This window comes from Micrasema longulum, unplaced genomic scaffold (genome assembly GCF_059751315.1).
Source record: "Micrasema longulum isolate JH-2025_06_02 unplaced genomic scaffold, ASM5975131v1 h1tg002333l, whole genome shotgun sequence".
Classification (NCBI taxonomy): Eukaryota; Metazoa; Arthropoda; class Insecta; order Trichoptera; family Brachycentridae; genus Micrasema; species Micrasema longulum.
Genome location: NW_028279483.1, coordinates 178,709 through 204,633, shown reverse-complemented (window position 1 = coordinate 204,633; position 25,925 = coordinate 178,709). Strand labels below are relative to the sequence as shown.

The window sequence follows — 25,925 nt, the reverse complement described above, 5'->3', positions numbered from 1 at the left end:
AGAGAAGTGGCTGGGTAGGAGAGGGGTAGGGGTTTGTGGAGGGACTGCTTGTCCGAGAAATTAAGGATTTACTAAATTTTTGTATTGCATTTTTTTTAAATGGCTTTTTGGAAAACTTTATAAGGATATTTTTTAAACTTACCATGAGGAATGTTCCTCTGCTATTTCGCGGTCTTCTCCTGCAGAACCGTATATAAAATAACAAATTAAATTATTTTTAATAATAATGAAATTATTGTGAACATTAATTCGTTAATAACAACGTATTATATACATGTAAATGTAAACATGAATAAAATACACATTTAAATCAAATTAACAATATAAATTATTTAAATCAAATTATTGTTAAAAATTCATTCATTAATATAAAACTTATAAAAACAATAAATAAACTAATAAAATATGATTCGAAAAACTTGTCTGTGATAAGAAAATGCTTTAATTACAATGTAACTGTAATTAACAGTAGGTACCGGGGGCATGCGGTGAAATTTTCCGTTAGGAAAGCAGTCACTTGCTACAAGGTACCTAAGTAAAATATATGCCTACTACTAGCACAGTAATTCGAGTTGAAATACACTAAAAACTAATTTTATGCCGAAATTTCAGCATTAAAGAGTAATCTTTTATAGTTTAATATTGTAATACCATTGTGTCAACCGATGTAAGTGCTAAATTTGTTATAAAACATTTACATTGCATGAAAAGGGTACATGGATTGGTTTGTTAGAACTGCTTCCACAGAGCTTGTAAGATCTTAATTTGCGCGTGCGCGGCGCGACCGCCTCATAGGAACCAACAGACTTACGCAGTTCAGAATTAGACTTTTTCTTCAGCATGCGCATAACTGCGCTGGCTGTGTGTAAGTTTGTCGCAGTTTTTATTAGTTATTAATGTATAAACATCGAACGCATCTTAGATCGCTAGTATTATTAAGAAACTAATTTAAAATATTTGTTGAATCTAGTAACTTAAAAGATTAGTCGACTTATAGTTGATTTTATTATATTTAAAAAAAACTTAATTTTCAGTACCTAAGTTCTGATTGTTTAGAAGTCAATATACACGTATCATTTCGTTTTGTAAAAAGCATTATTAATAATTGAACGTAGTTATGCAGAAATCAGCCAGTCCACAATTTTGAAAAAATGATATATAAAAATGAGCAAGGTCAATTCTATGTCCTGCTAAAAACAGCCAGACCGCTTTCATACAAAAAATGTTTTAATCACCTTTTGAAAATGGTGTCCATCACAAAAACGGCATTTCTTCATTTGCAGAAAACACCCACAGCACTAGAAAAATCTTAATGAATTTTAAAAATTATTAAAACGGGTCGAACATATAATTAGATTCTTGTTTGTCTGTTGAAAAAACTAACATATTGATTGTTTATCATTTGTTAAAGTCAAAAACATTCAACTGATGTGTAGATTTGTTTATTCACTCATTTCACAAAGATTCTATTATCTCAGTTTCACTTTTCTGTGGCTGGCTGCTTTTTGCATAAGTACGTTCAATTATAAAACGGTGTTATAAAGATATCAATTTATTTACATTCACTCTATACATAAATAAGTAAATGAGTAGTTACCTACGATTATACAACATAATTCAACTGGACATTCCTTTCATCGAATGATAAAAAGGCGGGTAATTATTTTTTTGTCTATTGGCAACCCTGGACGGTTCTAGGGAGGTCCGGCGCCATTCAAAATCGTATTGTAATCGTTCAATTCTTTATTCCACAGAGCTGTCAGTTAACATCGCATTCGAATAATATTTTTTACTACCCATAATGATTTGTATTGCTAGGGGAATTTGATATTTCATTTGGACTTGATTTCCAATAGTCCAACTGTAAATATGTATTAGTGTGTAGTGTTAGAGGTATACACCACGAGGAACATCACTACGCATCGTTCGAACAAAAGCAATACTACCTTCTGTTGTTTGAACCGTTAATGAGGAAGTTCAGCCTTACGGGAAATTGGACACAAAAATGTATTGGAGCATTAAATTGTATAGCGAAGTTTCTTGAAAATGTATGAAAAAATAATTTTAAAATATTTTAATGAAAACGAAATACTTGGCGTGACGTCACTAATTCTTTTGAATCAACCAAAGATAAGAGTTGTAATAGATTTCCGGTTTACGGTAAATTGACTGTCGAATCAGCAGAACTCTTCGAGAAGCAGGAGAAAATAAATTGAGATGACACACGCAGTCATTTAAAAATACAAATCTTTTAAAAATCATAGCGCTGATAATACGATGCATAATTTTCTTTTTAAATATTTTTTTCTCAGTTTAATAGTTTCTTAACAAATAATAAAAAAATATTTTTATAAAACCACTGACCTTCCGTGCGCGCACGCGTTCCATGCGCAAACAACAAAATTTCTAGTACTTCTCCCAAACGCCAGTTAGTAGCTATCCGACTCTTGTTAGAGGCGTTTTTTTGCCCGCGCTGGAAGCGCTCATGTTTTATTAAAATGCTCAATTTAAAATCTCTCATTTTTTGTACGTGTAACACAGCACCGTAACACGCGGATATTTTTGGAACAGTAGGGAAAAGGTTAAAACTACTTCAAAGTGATTCATTTTTCACATCAATTCAATCAAACTTTGGAAATATTCCGAAACGCTGTGTACATACATTTTTTAATTTTTAAAATATTTTTTAATAAAAGAAGTATTTGATTTCTTACGATTTACTCAAACATTTAAATTTGAGGGTCATTTTCAATGAGTTGTAAATAACTCCCTATTAGAAAATGGGAATCAAGTTGGGGTATTCGAATCACGGATCTTTGAACCGTGAATCCGAGACGCTAGCCACGGGACCATAATCCGATTCACATAAAAATCTATATATCTGTATATATATATATATATATATATATATATATATATATTTTTAGACTATTAAAAAACATATAAATATAAGACTATTCGCACACGGCATCCTAAATAAATAGAACTAATATATTAATTATATATAGTTTAATTAATTTTTTAGTGTATTTATTAAATTTTAAAAAATGTTCTTTCTATAGAACATGTAAAATGTAGGTATATTTAATTTACTGAATTTTTTGGTAATTTTATGGTATTTAACAAATAAAAAATAAATAAAAGTTTCTTTCTCGTAAAACGTATGTCATATATTTTATTTTACTAAATAACATAATATACTTACCAAATTTACATATTAAAAAACCTAATCTTTGACGTAATATACGAAATATTTATAACATGTTATAATTTTATGTTCTACGTTTCTACCTCTCTAATGGAGTAATTTAATACAATTTATTGATACGTCGTCTTTATAATTTTATTGTTACTATTTATTTTATATGTGTAGTTATTATTATTACTAACTTTGCGAGACCATAAATTATTAATATTTAAATAAAAGTGTACAAAATATTTATTTACTTTTTTTATTTTATTTATAAATCATATAACACAAAATAATTTACAAGTATAATACGTTGAATTACATTCTCAGGCGTTACAACAACTCAATTCGGGACATAAATAATATTCACATTTAGAAAATAACACATATTGAGAACAACAAAGAAACAAAGAAAGCTTAGCACCTTTATAACTAAATATAGCCCAACAATATATACGCCAAAAACGTTTTCCTACATATATACATACATTATAAATTAAATTAAATTTCATGCATTACAAATTAAATTTGGGCCTATTAAACATTTTATTAAGTTGTTTCGTCATTACTGGTGAAAGATTTTAAGTGTTATTTTTTATTTAATGAAGTGTTGAATCTTTTAGTGTTTGTGAAGTGATTACAAATAAATAAATGAGACCTTAACGTACCTAACATTTCGTCATGCTATCATCCCTTTTTTCCTGAATCGTCTCTCTTCCCGTAAAAAAGCTATTTTTTCTCATAATTTTCCAATCTGTACCCAGTGATGCATAGGGCATTATATTGGTATTCCAAATGCAGCGTATCTTGACACTTATTACAACAGATAGGAAAAACATTTTTTAAAAGGGAATATTGGGAGACGGCCTGGCCCCATCTCTTTTTAATATTGTGCTTAAACATGTCATAAGAAGAATTCTGATAGACACTAGCTCCAATATTTGTTATGAGAGTAGTCAACTTGCTGGATATGCGGATGATATCAACATTGTCGGAAGATCAATAACAGCCATCAAAGAGGTCTTTAATCCCTTGGAATGTGGGACTGCAAATCAATGTTGATAAAACAAAAATGACGACACAGAGCAGAAACCCATCGCACAGAGCAAGAGGCTGTGTCGAATACAAAGATAACTACTTCTTCGAAGTGGTCGAGCAATTCACCTACCTGGGCTTCAGTATAACTGAGAATAATGAGAATCCAGCAGAAATCAGAAAAAGAATCACAGCAGTCAACTAAACATATTTTTCTTTGCTGCCAGTGTTCAAATCATGTAACGTCCACAGGAAATTGGTTGGTTGGAAGAAATTAAGAAATTGCCATTTGGCAATAAGCCCGCCAATGTACAAATAACATTATATATAAAAAGTGAAATATAAATAAAACCCAAATAACCATATACAAAACAATTATACGTACTGTATTGGCATATGGCTGTGAGGCGTTAACACTGACAGTAAAGATGACTGAAATGCTGGACACTTTTAAACGAAAAGTACTTAGAAGAATCTGCGGACCAGTGAGAGAGAATAATCAGTAGCGCATTCGGTATAACGAAGAATTGTACAATATACACCAGGCCTCGAGCATCTCGGCACATATGAAGATGCTTAGATTACGATGGGCTGGACATGTACAGCGAATGCCTGACTCACGTGTCCCTAAAACATTAATGAGCGGACACCCAGGAGGAAAGAGATTAGTGGGAAGACCCAGGCTGAGATGGGAGCATGAAGTGAAAAAGGATGCATTGCAGTTTCTCCAGGTGGTAAATTGGAAGACGGTGGCTGAGGACCGACAGCTGTAGCGCCATCGGAGAGAGAGAGAGAGAGAGAGAGAATTTACAACGCTTATGACTTTTGGTCATTTGTCTACTTTTGAAGCGGCAGGCGCGTCTCGAAACCGGTAGACATTGAAAAATCAATAAATTCTTATGTACATTTAATAACCAACATTTTAATGAAACACAATAATGTTTTATATTAATATATCGTTTCTTTATAATTAAAGACCCTTCTTATCATGTCTTTCTAACCAAATAGATTGTAATTTCATTTTGTGCCGGGGTGCCTCGGGCCAAAAATTGTAACGTTGACAATCACACCACAAATTATACACAACCGGGGCGGGGGCGCAGGCCTCGACACATTATTTCACCCCCTATTAACCGTACTAGTTACACCACAAGAGGGGCGGATCACCCTCTAATCCGGTTCCTAATGTTCCGCCAATTGCACGGAATGGAGCCTCGGGCTGGCAAAAACACCGGTTGTGTGGTTAGCTGTGAACGCAAATAAAATAACAAGACAATAGTAATTTGTTGAACTTAAAAATAAGGCAAAGAATGGTAAAGGGTAAGCGCGGTTTGTTTGAAAGTGCTCAGTACGAGCAGGTTGGAAGCTTTTGAGATGTGGTTTTATAGCAGAATGCTTAATAATCTTGGACACACCTGATGATGAATTTAGAAGTCTTAAATCGGGCCTGTACGAACTAAGAACTCTTAGAGGATAGACAGTGTCTGGGAATTTTTATGAATAGGTATTTGTACATTGTTTTTCAGTCACTTTCTCGCAAATACCTCTCCGGCACTGCACGAAAAAGACAAGATTACGTGCACGTTAGATTAATTTTGCCCAGCTAAAATCGACAAAATCAGCGTTTTGCTGTTCCGTTTCCGCACCCCAAAACTAAATCGACCAAGTAGTTTTTTATACAGTACCAGAATGAATTTGTATAAGCCAAATAAAACTGGCGCTTTTTTGGGTTTTCGGATGGTCCAAGCTCCCATACGAAACATTTTATCAAAAAAGGAAAACGATAACAGCAACTAAAGAACTCTTTAAACAAACTGAACAATTAAATGTAACTAAACTCTTTAAACCAGAATCCTTAAAATATATTCATAAATTACCCACCGATGTAATTGTAAACGAAGAACAAAAACTTGAAAAAAATTGTAGTAAACATGGACACAATTCGAGAATATCAGAAAAATATCATTTACTACCTTCTAAAACGAGACAAGAACAGTCGAGACTAATACACCAGGGACTGAAATTATACAATAAACTACCAGACAAAACTAAACAAAAGACTCAGACAACCTTTACAAAAGATGTTAAAAATACTATCGACAAAATCGATTCTCAACTTGATGTCTACATTAAAGAAAATTCCAAAAAATAGAAATTGAGGAGAAAAAGGCCGCCCTGTAGTGTAGTAGATGGCGCGTTTGTTTACCACGTTCAAGGGGTCAAAAAACCACAATACGATACATTTGATGTACCTTCAATTGCAGTATCATATGCACTAATAGAATGATGTTGACAGCATTCAATTTTGTTCATTTTCTAATGACTTATTTTATGTAGTTAGTAGTTGGGTACCTATGTAATAATAATTATGTAGGTATTTACATTTTCAAACTTATTTATATTTGTATTTTTCGAATTGACCCTGAAGATAGTTTCGGGGCAAATAATAAAGTCTACCTTTTTAAAAAGTCTCGGCACCTGGAATTTAACAAGCAACACTTTGCTCCCTGGAGGTACGAATTTGTCCTAGTGCAAAATAACTCATATCTCTTATATGAGAATGCATTTAATGTAACTAATCACTGTCGGTACCTACATTATTCAGTAGCGTCTTTGATGCCAAATTTCTAGTGAAGCTCAGATTTTAAGGATAAATATAATATGCGTAAATGTTAAGTAGGTACCCATAGTAAATAACACAGTACGGACCATGTTTGTAGGCATCTTTAAGCATTTTTATATTGGTCGCTAGTTTTTTATCTTCATAATGTGTTGATATAATGCGAATTAGAATACATATTAGGTACTGGTGAATAGCAATGATTTCTTAGTGAGGCTCAGCCTCACTCGCTTCATATGCTCCTTCGTCCCTGACATTATTTGAACGTTTTTGAGTGGTTTCGGCCATTTTGAAGAAATTCGTTCCATAAAATGACTCCTGGGGCTCAGTTTTGGGTCAAACTTCAATACTGTGGTTATGATGGCAGGTTAGTTCTTTTATTTGTATTTTTTTATTGTTTGATTATAATGTTGGTTTTTCATTTATTGTTGTAGATATATCCGTACAGAAATAAAAAAAGAACTTTTTTACATTACATACCCCTGAAGGTGCAAATTTCCACCACTATTTTTTTTATGGAGTTAAAATAAAACAAGAAAAATGTACAATAGTTTTCAGGGTATAAATGACATCATTGAAAATTGAAAAGTTCAAAAACTCTATTGACAATTTGAGCACCGGCCAAATACACATAGAATTTACCCTGTGCCCGGCCTATTTTTGTGAAATTTCATGCTTTGTGAAGAGTTTCTTAAAAGTGTCATAATTATGAAAATACTGAGTTAAATCAATTGAAACTTCTCATATTTATTTCAAACAATTTAATAAGTCATTTTTGTTTGATAGTTTTGCCAACATTGTCATTTATGGAGAGCCACATTGCAATGTTCGCACATATACAGGGTCTCACTCCTTTTATTGTGCTTTGCATCCCGGAGCAGTGTAAACACGTGATTATAATAACCATACGTTGTGTACCGGTCCCGTGTTTTCACGTAGTTTACTAGCAGCGAAAAAGTACTGATAAAAGTCACTAGATGTCAATGAAATGCACTTTTAAAACAGCTGGTAAACCACGCGAGAACACGGGACCGGGACACAACGCGTGGTTATATAATCATGTGTCTACACGGCTCCGGGATACAAAGTGATAAATCTATGGCAAGAATCAAAGGGTTAATCGAATGACAATATTTATGAGTCTCTTTTAGTTATGTCAAAACTTTATCGGTGAATGTTAGGTAAATGTATATATATTTTATTTACTGAGCGAATATAAAAATAGAGACAGGAAATTCTTCAGCGTATATGAGAAAATTGAAAGAATTAATGACTTGGACTGTTCACACTTCAACCCAACTATATGGTTGAATGTGAAAATGAGTATCTCATATGAAGGGTCTCTTGCAACAGTCGTGTGGGGCGTGGGGTGTCCTCCGTACCTAATGTGGCCATAATGGGAGCCGTCACCGCCAGGTGATCGCCGTTTATCTCTGGTTATACTTTATTACGCGCTAGTTGTCTATGGACTTAATAGCGCTCGCGACGCGCAGCGGCGGCCGGCGGCAAAAGGACCGGGAATTAAACGTCAGAAAAGAAAAATGGGAGCAAATGTCAAAATTTTGTCAATTTTGTGATACTCTTTTATAGAATAAACAAATTAGCATGTATTCGCATTGACATATTTATACCATTATTATTTCCATGAAATATATGAAGAAATATTGGATTACGATAACTTGTTTTTTATTGTCGTCATTAATTATTAATTGGTAATGCAAACCAATGCAAACAGCGACGCTGTGAAAAATGTTTACAGCCTCGTTTTATTTTAAACGAAATTGAGTACAAAACTACCCCTTTCCGCTCTAAATATTTAATATGTATTTAGCGTTATTCCAAATTAATGACTTGTTTTGGAAATTTTATATTTGTTGGAAAAAAGTGGTCAAAAATGAGAACAATAAAAAGCGCTACGTAACGCCCAGTACAGGCAGTATATGTTATATTGTGGTTTTATTTAGCTTAAATATTGTGGGTACGAATATACGTTAGTATTTTTTATCTTTTATAAGGAACAATCATTAGCACAAAGGCCGAGGTCATTGCAACACAGGCGTCTTTACATGCATGTATATTATTTTCCTTAATCGACACCCTTGGTTAATATCCTTGTGCCGTATAATAAATAAATGCATATCCAATGTGTGCGTAAAGTAGATAGATACCAGCCCATTTGATCAAATATTCAAAGTAAACAAACTTTAAACTGAACCCCCGTATCACGTTCTTGAAAACTCATCAATTACCAACTCCACTATTGTAAGGTAAATTTGCTTTACCTATTGCAGTATTTAAATAAGTAACGTTGGCTAAATTTGTATTAATTTAGAAAATTAGAAAAATAATATTCTGACAAATTTCATTCTTGTATTTTAGCGGGACTTTAGATGTGAGATTTTATAAAATCAATATAATTATTCTTTCGGTCAGAGGCCATTCCTCGCCATCTGTCGTATTTGTAGCACACGAATAATCCAAAGTAGTTTGAGGAATTGAATAAAATCTTGCAGCTAGTTTATTTCCTTTTCTCTCTTCTAAAATGTCTTCTTTATCTCGATTCATGCATTCCTTTGACTAACTCCCCCTCTTGGTCTTTCAAACGTAGTTTTGGACCATATTCTGCTTACACAAATAAAATAAAAACTGTTACTACATTTTGTTCAAGCAATGGGGTAAAATGGGGTAACGATACCCTGTCTTGCCCCTTTTAATATGCTTGTTAACAACGCTTATTTTTTACGAAATACAATTTCTCTGGAAATAATTTATGAACTTACTGTAAATTACAATATTTTGAGCTTGTAAGGGACCATCAGCCAGTTAAAATCACGATATGCTTCTTTTAATGTCACAAGCAACAATACTCGATAAAATATCATAAAATTTGCGAAAAACACGTTTCGTATCGCTGCGTATCGGAGCGTGCATACATGTCCGCTGCAATTGCATCATTGGTGGGGGATCTAAGAAGAGCATCAAATGGCGTTATGTGCTCGGAGCTACTTGGCAGATTTCGGCTTTTATCGCAGGGCCCCATCTTGCCCCACTACCCCATCATGCCCCACCTTCCCCTAATATTATCAAACTTTATGTGCAAGTTGACAAAATGTAAAGAAATACACTGACAGGGCTTCAGATCATGAGCCACCCAGCTGCCAACTAATACTCAAAATCACATTTAACTAAAGAAGAAGATTGCTGTAACAAAACTATTTTTGCACAAATAAGGTGACACGATTTTGAAAAATTCGTCTTTTATATTTTTCTTAAGACTAAAAATTCATTATATTTTTTTCGTTTATCATAAACAAATCGGACTGTATAAACTTGCCAGTATTGAGTATCTCTTTGAACAAAATCCGTTCAGGTTGACTTTTAGGGGAATTTTGGGTGGCGGTATCATATTTCTTGCTTTGAAGAGCTAATAGACCCAACGGGAAGCTAAATAATCTTATTTACTAAGGATTTGAATTCAAAGGGTATCCATTGCAACGAGCCCAATAAATTCCTGGCAGGGACCGTAAGAACTTTGAAACAATAGAAAAGAAATGTTTTTCATTTGACCTTTTGACAAAACATTATTAATTTTGAAAGAGTTTCGAAAGTGAATAAAATATGTCGTTTTTTGACCTTTCCCTTACTGTTCTAAAAACATCCGCGAGTTACGGTGCTGTTTACGCACTACACATTAAAAAGAGATTTAAAAAGGGAAAAATTGAATATTTATAGGGAATAGCTTTAATTAATGATAATATTTTAAATCTAACTGCTGAAAACATGAAAAAACCATTGGGTATCGCTAACGACTCGGGCGAAACGTGCACCCGCGCCAACTTCCCGAGAGCTACTAAGTAGCTAGTACTGGACTACGTGACTGGACATGTCCGTGCCTCCGTGGTGTAGTGGTCAAGACGCTAGACTCACGCACGGAAGGTTCCGGGTTCGATTCCCGGTGAGAACACAAAAATTAAAAAAGTGATTTTTCTCAAGCCTGGGTGCTCTGTGATGTAATTCACCACTGTAATTAGGCCTCCTGGCCTGTGTGGTGCAAAAAAAATGTAAAATGTACATGTAAAATGTACATGCAAAATGTAGTGGACGTGTAACGCCAGGTGGTATTGGTATTCTGTGAGTATAATTTTGGTGATATTGGTAATTTATCCCCGATTTCCGATAAAATGCTTTTTTTGTAAGTTTATAAGTACTTATTATTTAATAACAAATTATTTCAATCGACACATTAATGTGTAATGGAGGAATACTGAAAATCTAAACCCAATATTTATCAAGGATAAAAATGAATGAATGAAGCCTATGTAAAAACTAGAATATGTTATACACAACTACTATGAGCAACAGGTAATCAAAATGACATAAACAGACTACAAAGACGTCAAAATAAAATATCAAAGTTAGTATATGACCTAGCCTATCTAATAGCAACTAAAGAACTTTTTAAATAAACTAAACAATTAAATGTAACTGAACTCTTAAAACTAGAATCCTTAAAATTTATTCATAAATTAGCCACTGATGTAATTGTAGACGAAGAATTAAAACTTGAAAAAAACTGTAGTAAACATAAACACAATACGAAAATATTAAAAAAATATCATATACAACATTTTAAAACGAGAAAAGGACAATCGAGACTACTAAAGCATGGACTGAAATCATACAATAAACTACCAGACAAAACTAAATAAAAGACTCAGACAACCTTTACAAAAGATGTTAAAAATATTATTATTAACAGTAGAATGTGAATTTTAAAAGTAAAAGTATTTTGTCAAATGTATGTAACCCGTAAGGGTTTATCAATGAAAAATTTAAGTTTAAAAAAATAATTACATTTAACATTGAATAAAAAATTCCATGAATGTCAATGCGCAATCAAAGCAAATTCTTTATTTCCGGATTCCTGCCGACAGAAAATAAATAGGTTGATACATTAAAAAAAATAAAAGTCATTTGATTTCAATAAAAAATATGAAGGCAGGTGGTGAACTCACTGGCAAACCTGGGGTCGTTGGCGGTGGCCCCCGTGTACCAGGGCGCCGCGCCCCTGACGTCGTAGTGCGCCAGCTCGCCCGGGGGCGCGCAGTAGCCGCCCTGCGCCCCCGGGCCCCCGTACAGCCCGCCCATGCCGTAGGGGTTGGACATCTGCCCGCCGCCGCCCCCGCCCCCCGGGGAGTTGACGCTGCTACCGGATGATGTGGACCTGCAAACGAAAAATACATATTGAAGAGATACCCAGGAAATATTAGGTGTTAACATTAGTTGTGTCCGCTTTTTATCAAATTTAAAAATGTTCACCAAAAGTACAAATAACGGTTAAGTAAACCTTGTACGTCATTCAAAAGAAAATTTTCTGTTCCACTAAATATTGTTGGCTTTGACGTTACAAATATTATTTTATTTCATTGCGAGCCTTCAAAATAGAATGTCAAGTAGACGAAAGTGAGCATTTTCGACACCTCTTACTGGTCGGCCTCAATCGAGGGAATATAGCTGCCAAAGCTGTTCGCGATATTTACGTAGTATACAGTGAAGATGCTATGAATTATTGACTAATTTTTTGAAAGTGAGTACATTATTGGCTAATTTTTTAATTTTCTTTTGCTATAGCCTATTGTTCTCTTTTTGTTGTTAATTGTGGAAATAAAAGACGAGTGATACTTTAATCCACAAATTTGGAATATCCAGTGACCGGTTTCATCTTTCGCGACATCTTCGAGAATGGTATCTTTATTAAGGAATTCAATGTATTTATACAAAACAGAGGTAAGGATAGAAGATTCAAAATTATTTGAAACTTAAAATCAAATTATTTTTTCTTAAGGATCATTAACAAAGTGTTTCGGGTTAACTAATGAGTTGTTAAGCATCACTCGTCTTTTATTTCTATAATAAATTATTACAATGAACTTCCATCAAGAATTTTCACTTACAAACTTTAATGTTTCAACATAATTAACATTTAGATCTTACAAATCCACTCGGGGCAATACAATTACAAATGGTGGATAGATTTGTATTTATGTTTTATTGAATATTTTGATAAAAATATGAGAAGTTGTACGATTTGGCTGACTCTGATTGACATTGATACTATTCAGCCTTTTTTAAGAACTAAATCTACTCCCATAACACACATAGCATATGCACCACATTCCACACACGTCATTCCATATACCACACTCCACACTCCACACACTACACTTCAAACTCACTAAACTATAACAACACTAACACAAAACCATCTTAGATAGGAACCAATTCTCATTGCATATTGTTGTACTTATTAGAAATTTGTATTACATATTGTAATGTCTATTAAATTGATGCTCGGTGTTAGGTTTGTGATTTTTTAAATAATTTCTGTGTATTTATACCACAATACTGTGTGCACAACAATAAATATAACATTAAAAAAACGTTATTAGGACATTAATTCCAGTTTATAATTATTCTGACATACTAAAAAGATTACTTTATTTTATTTATTTAGCTTATAAATTTATAATATTACATAAATTTACTTTCTAATGTAACACAATATACATGAAATCTAAATAAATATAGGTATCTCACTTAAATTTATGTGTAATTCTTACGGCTATAAAATCAAAATAATTATTCGAACGCTGTAATCGCTGTAAAATCGCTGATGTTTTTTATTTTGCTTACCTGCACTTAAATATTACCCCAATTTTTTCCCTAAAACTGTTATTTATTTATTTATTTATTTATTAACGGACATTGTCCATGTATACAATGTATAAGGTTTAAATATTACAATAAAAGAGTAGTTTAAAACATTTAAAGAAAAAAGAAAGAAGCATTGACAAACATAAGGGACATCGAGACAAGATCTGGACTATTTATTTAGTGCTCGTTTAAATCGTTGTAAACTTAAACCAAAAAAGTCCAGATCCTGTCTTGAGTTAACAATACGACAAAGGCGGGTCATTGGAGAATTTAGGCCATAGTTTGTTCTATGCTGATCGATGAACAGTACTTCATTGTTTCTCAATCTACGAATCGGAATATTGAATTTTACTTGTCCCAGTAATGATGGAACATCGATTATACCATTTAGTATGCCGAACATATATATAGAGTCAATATTAGTTCTACGTTTTTGTAGACTAGAAATATACCTATATATTATAGATAAAACAGTATTTTATCTTTATATCTATTTTTGGTCATATTATTGATATGTTATGTATAATTTTTATGTAACCATATTTACAATTAGCAAGTCTCTAATTGGACTTTATGATATGTATTTATAATATAATTGTATTTTATTAATTTATAAATATCTGTTGGCTTTCTAATGAAATAAAATAACGTCTTTCGTCTTTTTTGTTATTTTTTATTGTTATTTATTAGATTAGTAGGTACCAACATATTACTACTTGTTATACCATAAAAGTCTTTAATTTTATACATGTCTTGTAAAAGCCCTCTAGGCGTATATAGATAATAAAAAAATAATGTTTTATTTATCCCTAATGTAAACAAAGCATTTGACTTATTTTTTAATGAAGAATAAATATAACCGTTCATGCAATTTACCCAAATATTTCAATTTTGGAGATCTTTTTTTATCGAGTTGTATTATATAACTCACTATTATAGTATTTTGATCGAAAAGTGCAGACGCTTTCAGGTTCCCGAGACTTTTTAAAATTATTTTTTATTTATACGTTTAATGAAAGGTACATGTTTTTTAAAAATTCTATACATATCTTCTTTTATACATCTAGTAAATGTTATCACTGTAACTCTTCAAAAAAAGAGACTAACTCTTGTGCTTGGAGAGTGACTTACACTGTTGTAGTTGTTTATTTATAAGAGTTTATATAATTTTGAATATACGAGTAAATGAGAAAAAAAAACATAGATTACATAAAAAAACAAACATAAAATAATAATACTTTCATACTAATTAACATTTAATGCAGTTTTTACACGTGTTCAAAGAATTTCTTTAGATTTATTTTAAATTTATTTGTTGATACTTTACTTAACTCTTTTCATTTGTTTTTAGTTCATTGGGGAGATTATTATAATTTTTTAAACCTTTAAGACAAAACTATTTTGACCGCGACTTGTGTGAAATTTAGGAATTTTAATATTATTTTGGTATATGAGCGACTTATTCATCTCAAATTCTTTTATTTTTTCTTCTTCTTAAATTTGTATAACGGAATTTATTTATGAACCATAAATATGTTATATAGACTTTCGGGTGTTGAATGTTGAGCGTTTCTTTAAAAGTACTTTAATAATTAATCTTTGTACTATTTTAAGGGGGTTTAATATATTACACTACCCCATCCTACAATACCATATCGTAACAAAGATTGTACAATTGAGTAATAAGCTATTTTTAAATTGTTAATTTTTAATATATTCCTTAATCTAATAAATATGTGTATACATTTTCTAATACGTTTTTTTTATTTATTTTTTATTAATTATACTTTTACACTGTTTGTATTCTTTTTTTATACAGAATAATGTTCCCTCACTGGGGAGTCCCGTGCCGAGGGAAACATTTTACAAAAATGTGAAACATGCCCAAGATAATAATATTTAACAAAGTTGTTAAATATATTTAACAAAGTTAAAAAAATAAACAAAATAAGAACAATAAAAAAAACGTAATTAAACCAATTACCGTAATAAACAAATAAAAAACAAAAACACTCATAAAAAACATAACCAATTTCTATGGACTAATTAATAAAATTCATAAACAGTGCATACATTTTACATATTTGGCTTGATCCACTCATCGATCCGTGCGCAACCCACCTCCACTATCCATTTCTTATTAGCCATTTTATATTTTGAGCACTTACTTATTGTCCTTATGGATAATGGAAGTAGATTGTACACTTTAACCGAGTAGTAGGTCAATCCTCTTTGACCGAAGGTTGTATTTTTTTATTTTTTTTTGCAGCATCAGGGTGGAGTATCTAGTAACTATTGTATTTGTATCGGAAGGTAGAGAATAATTTTTACGTGCGTATAGTAACAAAGCTTTTGCATAAAGTTGTTTTATAGAATTTACATTGAGATTTTCAAATATACCGAGGGAGCTAGTTCTGATTGGGACTCTTAGGATAATTTTTATTAAAGCTATTTGTCCAATTATTATTTGCTTGATCAGTGTGTCATTTACACTTCCCCATCCAATTATCCCATATTCCAAAACTGATTGAGTAATAGCGTAATATATTTTTACAGGTTCTTTTAGGCTAATTATATTTCTTATAGTTTTAAAAAAGTAAATTTGCTTTTTCAATTTATTTTTAATATGATTAATTTGATGAGTCCATCTTAAATTCCCATCTATATAAATTCCCAAATATTTAATTGAATCTACTCTGTCCAACGATTTACAAATACATGCAATATTTGGAATTTGGTTATTATAATTACAGTTGTGAATAGTTAAGGAAAGATTTGGATTACATACAGTTTTATTATTAATTTTAAATGTTATGTATTTTGTTTTCGAGTGATTTAGTGTTAGATAATTTGAGTCTAACCATTTTTTTACTAAGTTTAAGTCATTTTCAGAATTTCCAAATACAATATCCCATGAGCTTCCTTGAGATAGTATCACAGTATCAACAGCAAAGCTAATTATAGAGCCTTTCATAGATAAGTTACAAAGATCATTTATATAGATAAGAAACAAAATTGGTCCAAGTATGCTTCCTTGAGGGACGCCATATGAAGTTTCGGTTTCGTCGCTAGATTTATTATTAATCTTTACTATTTGCTTTCTGTTTGTCTTGTAACTTTGGAACAGTTCCAACTCCTTATTAAGGATTCCTATAACTAGTTCACTAATATGTTTTTTTTAATTTTTGGCCACTTATTAAATATTTTTAAACGTTTATAGTACCTGTCGACAGTGGAAAGAAAAAAATATTATGTGACTTGTAGCAGCTTTACAGAAGAGCCAATTCGAGATTTTTATTACTATTAATAAAAACCTCATACTTACCTATTATGTTGGTGTGAAATTTTTAACACGAGATTTTAAATCTACTACTACTACTACTACCACCATCACGCCATTTCCCCGTAGGGGTAGGCAGAGAGAATGGACCGCCACACACGTCTATCCTAGCATACAATCCTAGCCTCTTCCAAATTCATACATCTTGTCATCCATGCCCTTCGGTTCTGTCTGCTTTTGACATGACCAGACTTAAGATTTTGGTTTATCTGATCATGCCACGTCTTCCTTGGTCGTCCTCGTCTAACGTTGCCGTTCATTTTACTTTAGTTAATTATCTTTGTTTTTTTTAAGTTAGTCTTCTTTGTGTATTCTCAAATGTAATTTAAAAAAAGTATATTGTTAAGTGTCCTCGGCACGGGAAACCCCAGTGAGGTCACATTATTTTTATTATTAATTTTAGTTTGTAAGCAAAAAATATGAATAAATAAACAAATAAAATTCATTCAAAGTTCTTCTGTATTGAAACATGTTTTTTTACTGCGGGTATTTTTAAATTTGTGGTTTTATAAAATTAAAATGCTTCTGTCATTTTAATTTATTTAAGAAAACTAGATTTCTGATCTTCCCATCAGCATCTATAACGTAAGATTTTTCTAGTGCTGTTGGTGTTTTCAGCAAATTGAGGAATGCCGCTTTTGTGATCAACACTATTTTCAGAAGGTGATTATCACAGTTTTTGGTATGAAAGCGGCCTGTCTTCACCGTTATATAGTGAGACGGTATACGATATTTATGTACGAGAGTGTGTATATTTGTATGAAAATTCAATGTGTTTTCTTCGGTAACCGGTAATTGAATATGTTTAGATGAAAAATTTGGAAACAAACTATAATTTTCATACAGAAACTTAATTTTACATCGTCGATAAAATTGAAGATAAATTTTAACATCCCATCATAATCGAGGCCCTGATTGTTTTTAGCAAATCGTAGAATTGACCTTTCTGCACACGATAACACCAGTATCTCATTTTTTCAAAATTTTGGACTGGCTGCTTTCTGCATAACTATGTTTAAATATAAATTAGAAAATATAAGAATAATATTTTTTTTAATGAAACATTAGTAATAATGAATTAGATACTCATATCATACCGATAGTAATAAAAAATGAAGCATAAATATAAATTAGAAGATGTTCCGATAATAACGATAAAATAAAAAAAAATATCTGTTAAAAAAACCTAGAATGAAAAAAAAATGTGAAAGGAGCTTGTCGCAGGGGGTAAAATTAGCAGCTCTCAGTGGAGTCCTGGTGCCGACTTTTACGTACGGTAGCGAAGTATACACTGAAAAACAAGGATGACAATAAACTTAATGCCGTTGAATTGCGATCTCTCGAAATGTGTGGTAAAACTATGTACGAAAGGTAGATAAATACATGTCGGGATCCGTTTATTGCGTAAGGGTGAAATAAGCATTATCGACAAAATCAAGAATAAGCGCTGCGTTGGTTTGGACGTGTAGAGCGAATGGACAGCGAAACTGCGGCTCAAAGATAGTGACCACTGAAATAAGATTTTCAGCCGAAACCGAATTTCGGCTTCTGTTCTAGTTTCGGCTGAGAATTTTTTTTTAATAAGTTAAAAGTCGATTCAGAACGCCCAAAATTAGGCGTTTTAATTGTTGAACCTTACGAGTCCTTACAATAAGTGTTAAATAAAATACGCTATGAAATTTACTCTTTTTTGGAAAGTTACAGCTATAGCATTTAAAAAAATATGAAAGTTAATTGTATAGAAAAAAAAAACATGTGAAAAACAAAAAAAAACACTTAATTAAAAATACCTACTTACATAATATGATAGATAGCAGGGGCGACCGTGTATAGAAGCGATTATGCACAGCTTATCATTTTATTTGACTAACCATAATAATGTTTTATTGTAACTTTATTTACAGAAAAACAAATAAATAATTACCATTTATTTTAAATCATTTCCACCGTTTGTATTTTTATCCTAATATAAATATAAATTTTAATAAAGCGCACCCAGCGCCTGCGGTGAGCCAAGAAACTAGCCGATTATTCCAGCTTATTTTTTCATACAAATAAGAATACTATATTTTGAATGTACTAACCCCAGTGCGGGTTTTTTCTCCTAGATTAATCTCTCAGATTACACAAATTATTTGAAGATTCTTGATTTGGAAAACAGTATTTCAAGCATTGTTTCTTAAGGATAATTTTTCTTTGAGATGGTACTTTTGACATAAGACCATAATAACTTTCATGCATCATATTGCAGGACATATAGCACTCCACGCGGCCGCTTTTAATTTATTTATTAATGCATTATTTATGTTCATGTGACATTAAGTATTCTTAAATATAGATATTTATTCAACAATGTTTTGAGTATGTCCAAATGCTTGCAGACTGGCTGGATTTTCTCTCTAGAAAGTTGTTCATATTCAAATTTGTTGCAACAGAGAGGAAAAACATTTTTGAGAAGGGAATATGGGAGTCTGGGCATCTATAGGGCTTATGACCTGTCATTGGCTGGTTTAAGTGGCCACTTTACACACTGTGTAACATTCACCATTCTGCCCATGTTTGAACATCCACATGTCCTCAACTCTTCCATCTGTTGACTTTTGTGAAGTAAAAGAGCTGAAACCTTTATCACGTGGGTGAGATTCATCCGGCTGAACCAGTTTAACAACAATTTTCCAATAAAGTGGCTACTCAAACCAGCCAATGACAGGTCGTAAATGCCCAGACTCCCATATTCCCTTCTCAAAATGGTTTTCCCTCTCTGATGCAACAAATTTAAATAGATATTTATGATTATTTATCGCATAATTATTATTTTTTTCTTAAATTTAGTAAGTTTTTTATTTATAATTAAGTTTTTTTTTTTTTTTAAAACTGTCCTATCCAATATTGGTATAGAAGTATTTATAATTTCAAAAACAACAAATCTCCACCTAACAACAGGCTGAGCCATATTATATAGAATTCAACATAATCATAATTTAATTTATTCACGTTCTAATACTCTAGTTTTATATGGAATCCCTGGGCCCGTTAAAATAGGAAATTATTTTCAACTTTATCTATAAAATAAAAATAAGTTTTCTGCATGTTCAATTGCATGTTACCGACTGATAATAAATATGTATTTGGGTATATGCAATTGTGGATTTTTTTAAAGTTGATCAGTCAAAGTTAAAGTTGTCAAGAATGGGTAACGGAAAATATCTTATTATGAACTCATTAAATCATATATTGCTTTCCATTATCGCTTTCCTTCCTTATATTTACTTTCTCTTTATATATTTTGATGTTTTGTTTTATTATTTTATATCGTATAAACTGTTATTTCGTTAGATTATTAAAAACTTTCATTTATACTTTAACGACCATATCTTAATTATTTTTACAAATATATTATGTTCTATTATAAAATATTTATTTTATATTGTTTATAAAAAGAAAACAACAGCCATTATAACAAAAAAAGTATTTACAAATAAATCAAAATTATAGGCCAATTGTAGTTTTTTATACATTACTAAATACAATGTCAAAAAAAGAAGACAAAAAGCGTACCTTTAAAAAGCCACTCCGCATTATTCCACACGAAAAAAATATTTTTTTACAATAATAATGAAATAATAAAAAATAAAAGAAAAAGTGTTTGTTTACTCGGACTTAAAAATCCTTTCGCCGGCGGATCCATACGATTCATTATGTTTGTATATGTCTTATTTTCTATTAATTTTAATGATTCCGCAATTTTGTGCATTGGATTATGTTTGTAACTGCATTTGAATAATTTATATTTTATTATTTTTAAAATCAGTTAGGTGTTTAATAAATTATTTCATTTTTATTCATAATATCGCTATTTTTTAATATATTTTTAACTATTTTTTTCACTTTTACAATGAAGAAGTTTTTTATATTTTTTTATTTTTAAATAGTTATAATATCGTACAAAGCCATTTTTTATTATTTTTTTCAAGTATCATACTATTATAAATGCTATAAGTTTTTAAAGTTCTGTAATTTTTAAATTACTCCTCCCGTGACATCGCAAATTCTCTTCGGTGAGTTGGAAACCAGACATCTATCACAACACTCTGTCGTTGGTTGATTCGGAAGATCTTGTGACTTAATACAGAGTAGTTCATTTTTTTTTTCATACATTTTCAAGAAACCACGCCGTATAATTTCTCTTATTTTTACCGCGTGTTGAATGAAAACATTTTTTATATCCAATTTGCCGTAGCACTGAACTTCCTTATTGCTACATATTAACACGGGCATAGCCCAAAAAGCTATAATACGTTAGCGAATGCGTAAACAAATGTAATTTGATTATATATATTTATATTTTGAGAGTTAAATTATTTTATAAATAAATCAACATAAAATCATATTTTAATGGTGAATTCCACATATGGTATTTGCGGACGATAAGACGCATCGGACCTAAAATTTATCCATCTATTTTTAGAAAAAAAAAATTTTGGTTGAACCGTAAAATGTACCAATTTTTGGTTGAATTTTCAGAGTAAAAAATTGCGTCGTATGGTCCGAAAAATACGGAATTCAACTCTTGCGATCGGCGCATGATAAATCGAATTTTTGAGAAATAATAGCTAAAAGTCTGTTCATTATTACAAGAATTTCCAAATAAACAAACCAGCAGCGTGATATCCGACGGAGATTAGCCTATTTCACACATATCATTTTAATCTAAACGGCGCGGTAAAATTATAGTGGATTGACATTTATTTGTTCCTTAGTACCTATTTAAATTTGAGAATATTTATATTTTTCGTTTTTTATATATAACTCCAAAGTTAATGACTTTTATAAAAAATATCAATAAAAACACCTCGATTAATATATATATATTTTTTAAAGAAATATTCATCATCATCAATCCCTTTCCGCACCTAATGGTGCATAGGGCACCGCATTGATACACTAATCGCAGCGTATCTTCATCATTTTTGTTACATGGAGGTAAGATGATCAGTCTTACGCTTCAGGTACCAGCAGGGACTATAAAATATTCTAGTGTGAAAGCACCCTTTTAAATAAATATTTCATATTAACCATGTCGGGAATCGAACCCGAGACCTCTTGCGTGGCAGGCTAACGCGCTGACGCTAACGAGGAATATTAACGTTCTTATAATTTACCCAAATATTTCAATTTTGGTAACCATTTTCAACGAGTTGTAAATAACTCACTTTTGGAAAATGGAAATCAAGTTGGGGTAGAGTGGGGTTTGAACCTCGTAGGTACCTCTGGCTCTGATCCGTGAGTCCGTAACACTAACCACGGGACCACAGCCCGATTCAAATAATATAGTTTAACTTAGCAATAGAGATTTGAATGATAATTTAATCAAAAACATTATTTGGATTTAGCGAGTACTTTCAGATAAAAATCCTGCAAAAGGAAATCGACTGGAGATAAGTCGGTCTCATGGTGTGCTGATTATTGCGTTTGCCGGGCTTTAAATAAGTAAATAATTGTAAAACAATAGATATCGATCCACCGTATTGTATTTAATCATGCCTTGTAGATTTCTGCCCTGGTGTGAAATTGGCCAATAGGATGGGCCGATATTTTTTTTTCGAATTTTGAAATGAAAGGGGTCTAAAATGTTGCCTTTTGGATTACCCGTAATGCAAAATATATCCAAAAAAATATTTGATACTACTTTTGGCTTTCAACCGGAGCTTGAAGTTTTTAAAAAAGTCGATTTTTTGGCTGTCATTTCGTTTTAAGAAAGAAAATCAGTCCAATTAAATTTCATAATGTGCACTAAACCTTATTTAATTGCATCTAAGGACGTGAGTTGCACTTTGCTTTGTAATAAATGGGTAGCATTGTTTTAATGAGCCATTGTTTTCGTCAATATTAGCCAGGCGTTCGATGGAATCAGTTGCGCGGACTGTAAACTTTTTGCGTTTTGGTAGTTTTAAAACGTGTTCGAATTTGTAATGTGATTAAATTATATCCTTACCAACAAAAAAATAATTTTATCAATATAGATAATTAACAAAATGTTCTGACAGTGATAAACTTCAAACCTCGGTTGAGGGCCAAAAGTAGTATGGAATATTTTTTTTAATAACTTTCACGTTTAATATGATCCAAAATGCAACTTTTTAGACCCCTTTAACTTCCATGTCTAATAAAATAAAAAACTTCATACATCGTCGGCCCACTCTATTGGCCAATCATGCGATATCACGCAGTGGGCTCGTGGTTTGCACGTGCACAGCGGTCCAGTCTCCGTGAATGTAAGGTAGGTAAAAATATTTTTTACGGGCGCGCGGCACAATGAAATATGCTCCATGTAAATAGTGGATGTGACAGATAAGTCATATGCATTCGTCACAAACAATTTCATATTATTTTCATGTCATCGACAACTATAATAATTTAAGATACCGTAATCGCGTGATCGGCAATCGACATGTACAGAATGGATGAGAGAATGAAAGAAGTCTGCACCTGTAGGGCGAGGGTGGGTTGGCCGCCAACTCCAGCTTGCGGTAGCTCTCCTCGATGGGGCTCAGGATGTCCGTGACGCTGAAGGGCGTGGAGTGCGCGTGGCCCAAGTGCTGCAGATGCTGCGGCAAGCCCAGCTGTTTGGGGCACGGCGACAGGCTCATGGCCAGCTCCGCCCCGCTCAGCTCCGGCAGCAGCTCGGCCCCCGCCAGGAAAGGGCCCCCGTCGCCAGACATGCGCAGGGCGCCCTCTATAGCATACCCCCACAGCGCTAACAGCTTCTGCCTTCACGGTGCCTATGGTGGCCTAACACCGCATCACCCGGTTTTCGCGACCCGCTTCTCCAATATTGGGTATCGCACGCTCTGTAGTATCCAAACTTTCGCTGGTTCGCTGTTACAGTGCCTAAAATTTACGTGCGTCAAAACTGATTTGTTTTTTATTTCTTAAAATTTGGTCAATCCACAAATATCCAGAGCCTACTGGTTTGCTAATTCAGTGCCTAATGATCTTCGTTGTGTCAGTTTAAGGTCTTTAACAAATACTAAGAGTATCAGTTGACTTTTTTTACATCAAATTGTTGCTATCGCTGTAGTATTTAGAATGGCGTATATACAATTTCTCATCATCTGCTATGGTCTCAATATTCTTGTCGTATACTTTTTCTATATTGCTATCCCTCCGCTAGCTTTCCTCTCTAGTTCTTATCGGTTTTCTTAATTCTTATTAAACCATGTATAATATTTATCCAAACATCACCTCTTTTTTCTTGGTCTTTAGGATTGACTGTATATTTGGTAATAGAAATTGTTCAATGATTTTTTCATAACTCCACCACATGAAAATAAGTTGCAAAGCTTGGAAACTACTTTTCACTGAAAGTAATAAATCACTTTTTTTTAAATCACCACTTTTGCGTATTAATCGAACGAGTCAAAAGTATCAATTGATTATTAAATTCTTGAACAATTTACGCAGAACGATTAAATATTATATTTAGACTGAAACGCTTTTTATTTATATTTTTGTTTACCGAAAACTTTTCTACGATAATCGCATTAATTTGCCGAATATTCCGAATCCCAAGCGAAATTTCAATCAGGCACCCTGAAGAAAATCCAACGGAGACAGTTCACAACACATAAACAGTTTTACCAAGCATGCACTTTAAATCAATCACCGATCAAAGATCTAAATACTGTAACAAAGGCAATACTTAACAATAAATGGAGTGACATACCTAAGTAAAAGCTCGTAAATTCTACTGTTGAAAATTATGTCCTGCTGTCACTCGAAATTCAAAGTTCTGGCGTCATATTCGCAACTGCTTTCGTTAATTTGACTCATTTTAAAATTAAAATTTACTTCACAGAAAAACGTACGAGCTCGCTGATGAAATTAATTTGAATATTTTTATCACAATTTTTTGTTATTTATTGCACTCGGGAGTTTGGCTTTATCGGGTACGTGGATAAGTTATGCACCGAACAGTATTGACAATTAACCGCCCGTTCGCGATCTCGGCGCACTAGATCCGAATCAATAACACAGATCGAATTCACAATTGATTGTTTGACACTCGACGGTGCACTAAGGTGCGCGGCGAATGTAATCGGATTCAATCACCGCTCGAGTGTCCGTCTCGGGACACTATCCCCTCTCGAAGCGAGGGCCGATATGTCACTGGGACCTCCGGGGTCAAGGAGCCCCAAGGCCGATTGATTAAAATAAAAAAACGAAGGAGTCGGAAGCCGTTATCAGTTGTAAAATCAAATGAAATCAAAACCTATCCACTCGGCCAGAGTGCCATCGGCGAAGAGCACACTCAAACCGCGCACAAGAACACTTTAGCGCTTTAAGACACCTCTCCGTCTCTGGTGCTTTAGGGTACTCGAGCCCGAGTGCGGCGGTCGGGGCGTGGATGCGATCGCCAATGGGGTCCCCCGTCCCGCCTTCTTCGCCGACCCGCCAATGGCGCAACCCTTCCCGAAAGTTTCCGGCCAATCGTAGTCGCCTCCCCTCTATTTCATTTTTTGTCTCGTTCCGAGGGGGTCCGCGCGCGTGCGCAGTCGGTTCCTATCGGATTTAATATAGCGACTGTGAAAAGACGGGAGAAGTGGTATAAACGAAGCGTTTTCATATTTGGGATGTAAATGAAATACCGTCCTTGGATCGTACGGAATTAATATGAATGCGAAATGAAATGTCGACTCGAGTTACGGAGACGAGATACGAGATTCTAGGACCGAGTACTGAGCCCTGGTGGCCGGTGGCCGGCATCCGCCGACGCGGTTTAGTAGCGGACCAAATATCCACCGATAACAACTATTACCCACTTTAACTTTAATGGAAATATTCCGGACTCCGTACTCTTGTGAGTAAGCGAGCACCTGGAATGTTCCTACCCCTGCCAGGTAGGAAGCTTGTGCGAAATTTCGCGGTTAAAAAAAAAATCAATATTTTGATTAAGTAGATACCTAATTGAACATAAAAAAAGAGTTAGGTATTAGATAGTAAAATGGATAATTTATACAATTCCG

General features: G+C 33.0%; 1 protein-coding gene across 2 annotated transcripts in view; it reads right to left on the bottom strand.

Annotated features, from left to right (window-relative positions):
- Positions 1-23,621, bottom strand: part of LOC148272446 (thyroid transcription factor 1-like) — a 111,597-nt gene extending 87,976 nt beyond the window's left edge. Inside the window, exons 1-3 of one of the 2 annotated variants that reach the window (XM_088240036.1) lie at positions 23,389-23,621; positions 13,413-13,419; positions 11,861-12,137 (exon numbers count right to left, since the gene is read on the bottom strand). In XM_088240036.1, the coding sequence (XP_088096162.1) occupies positions 11,861-12,137; positions 13,413-13,419; positions 23,389-23,621 (517 nt within the window). The remainder of the gene's footprint in view (positions 1-11,860; positions 12,138-13,412; positions 13,420-23,388) is intronic. The other variant, XM_088240037.1, reaches the window with a different exon arrangement.
- Between the last annotated feature and the right edge of the window lie 2,304 nt (positions 23,622-25,925).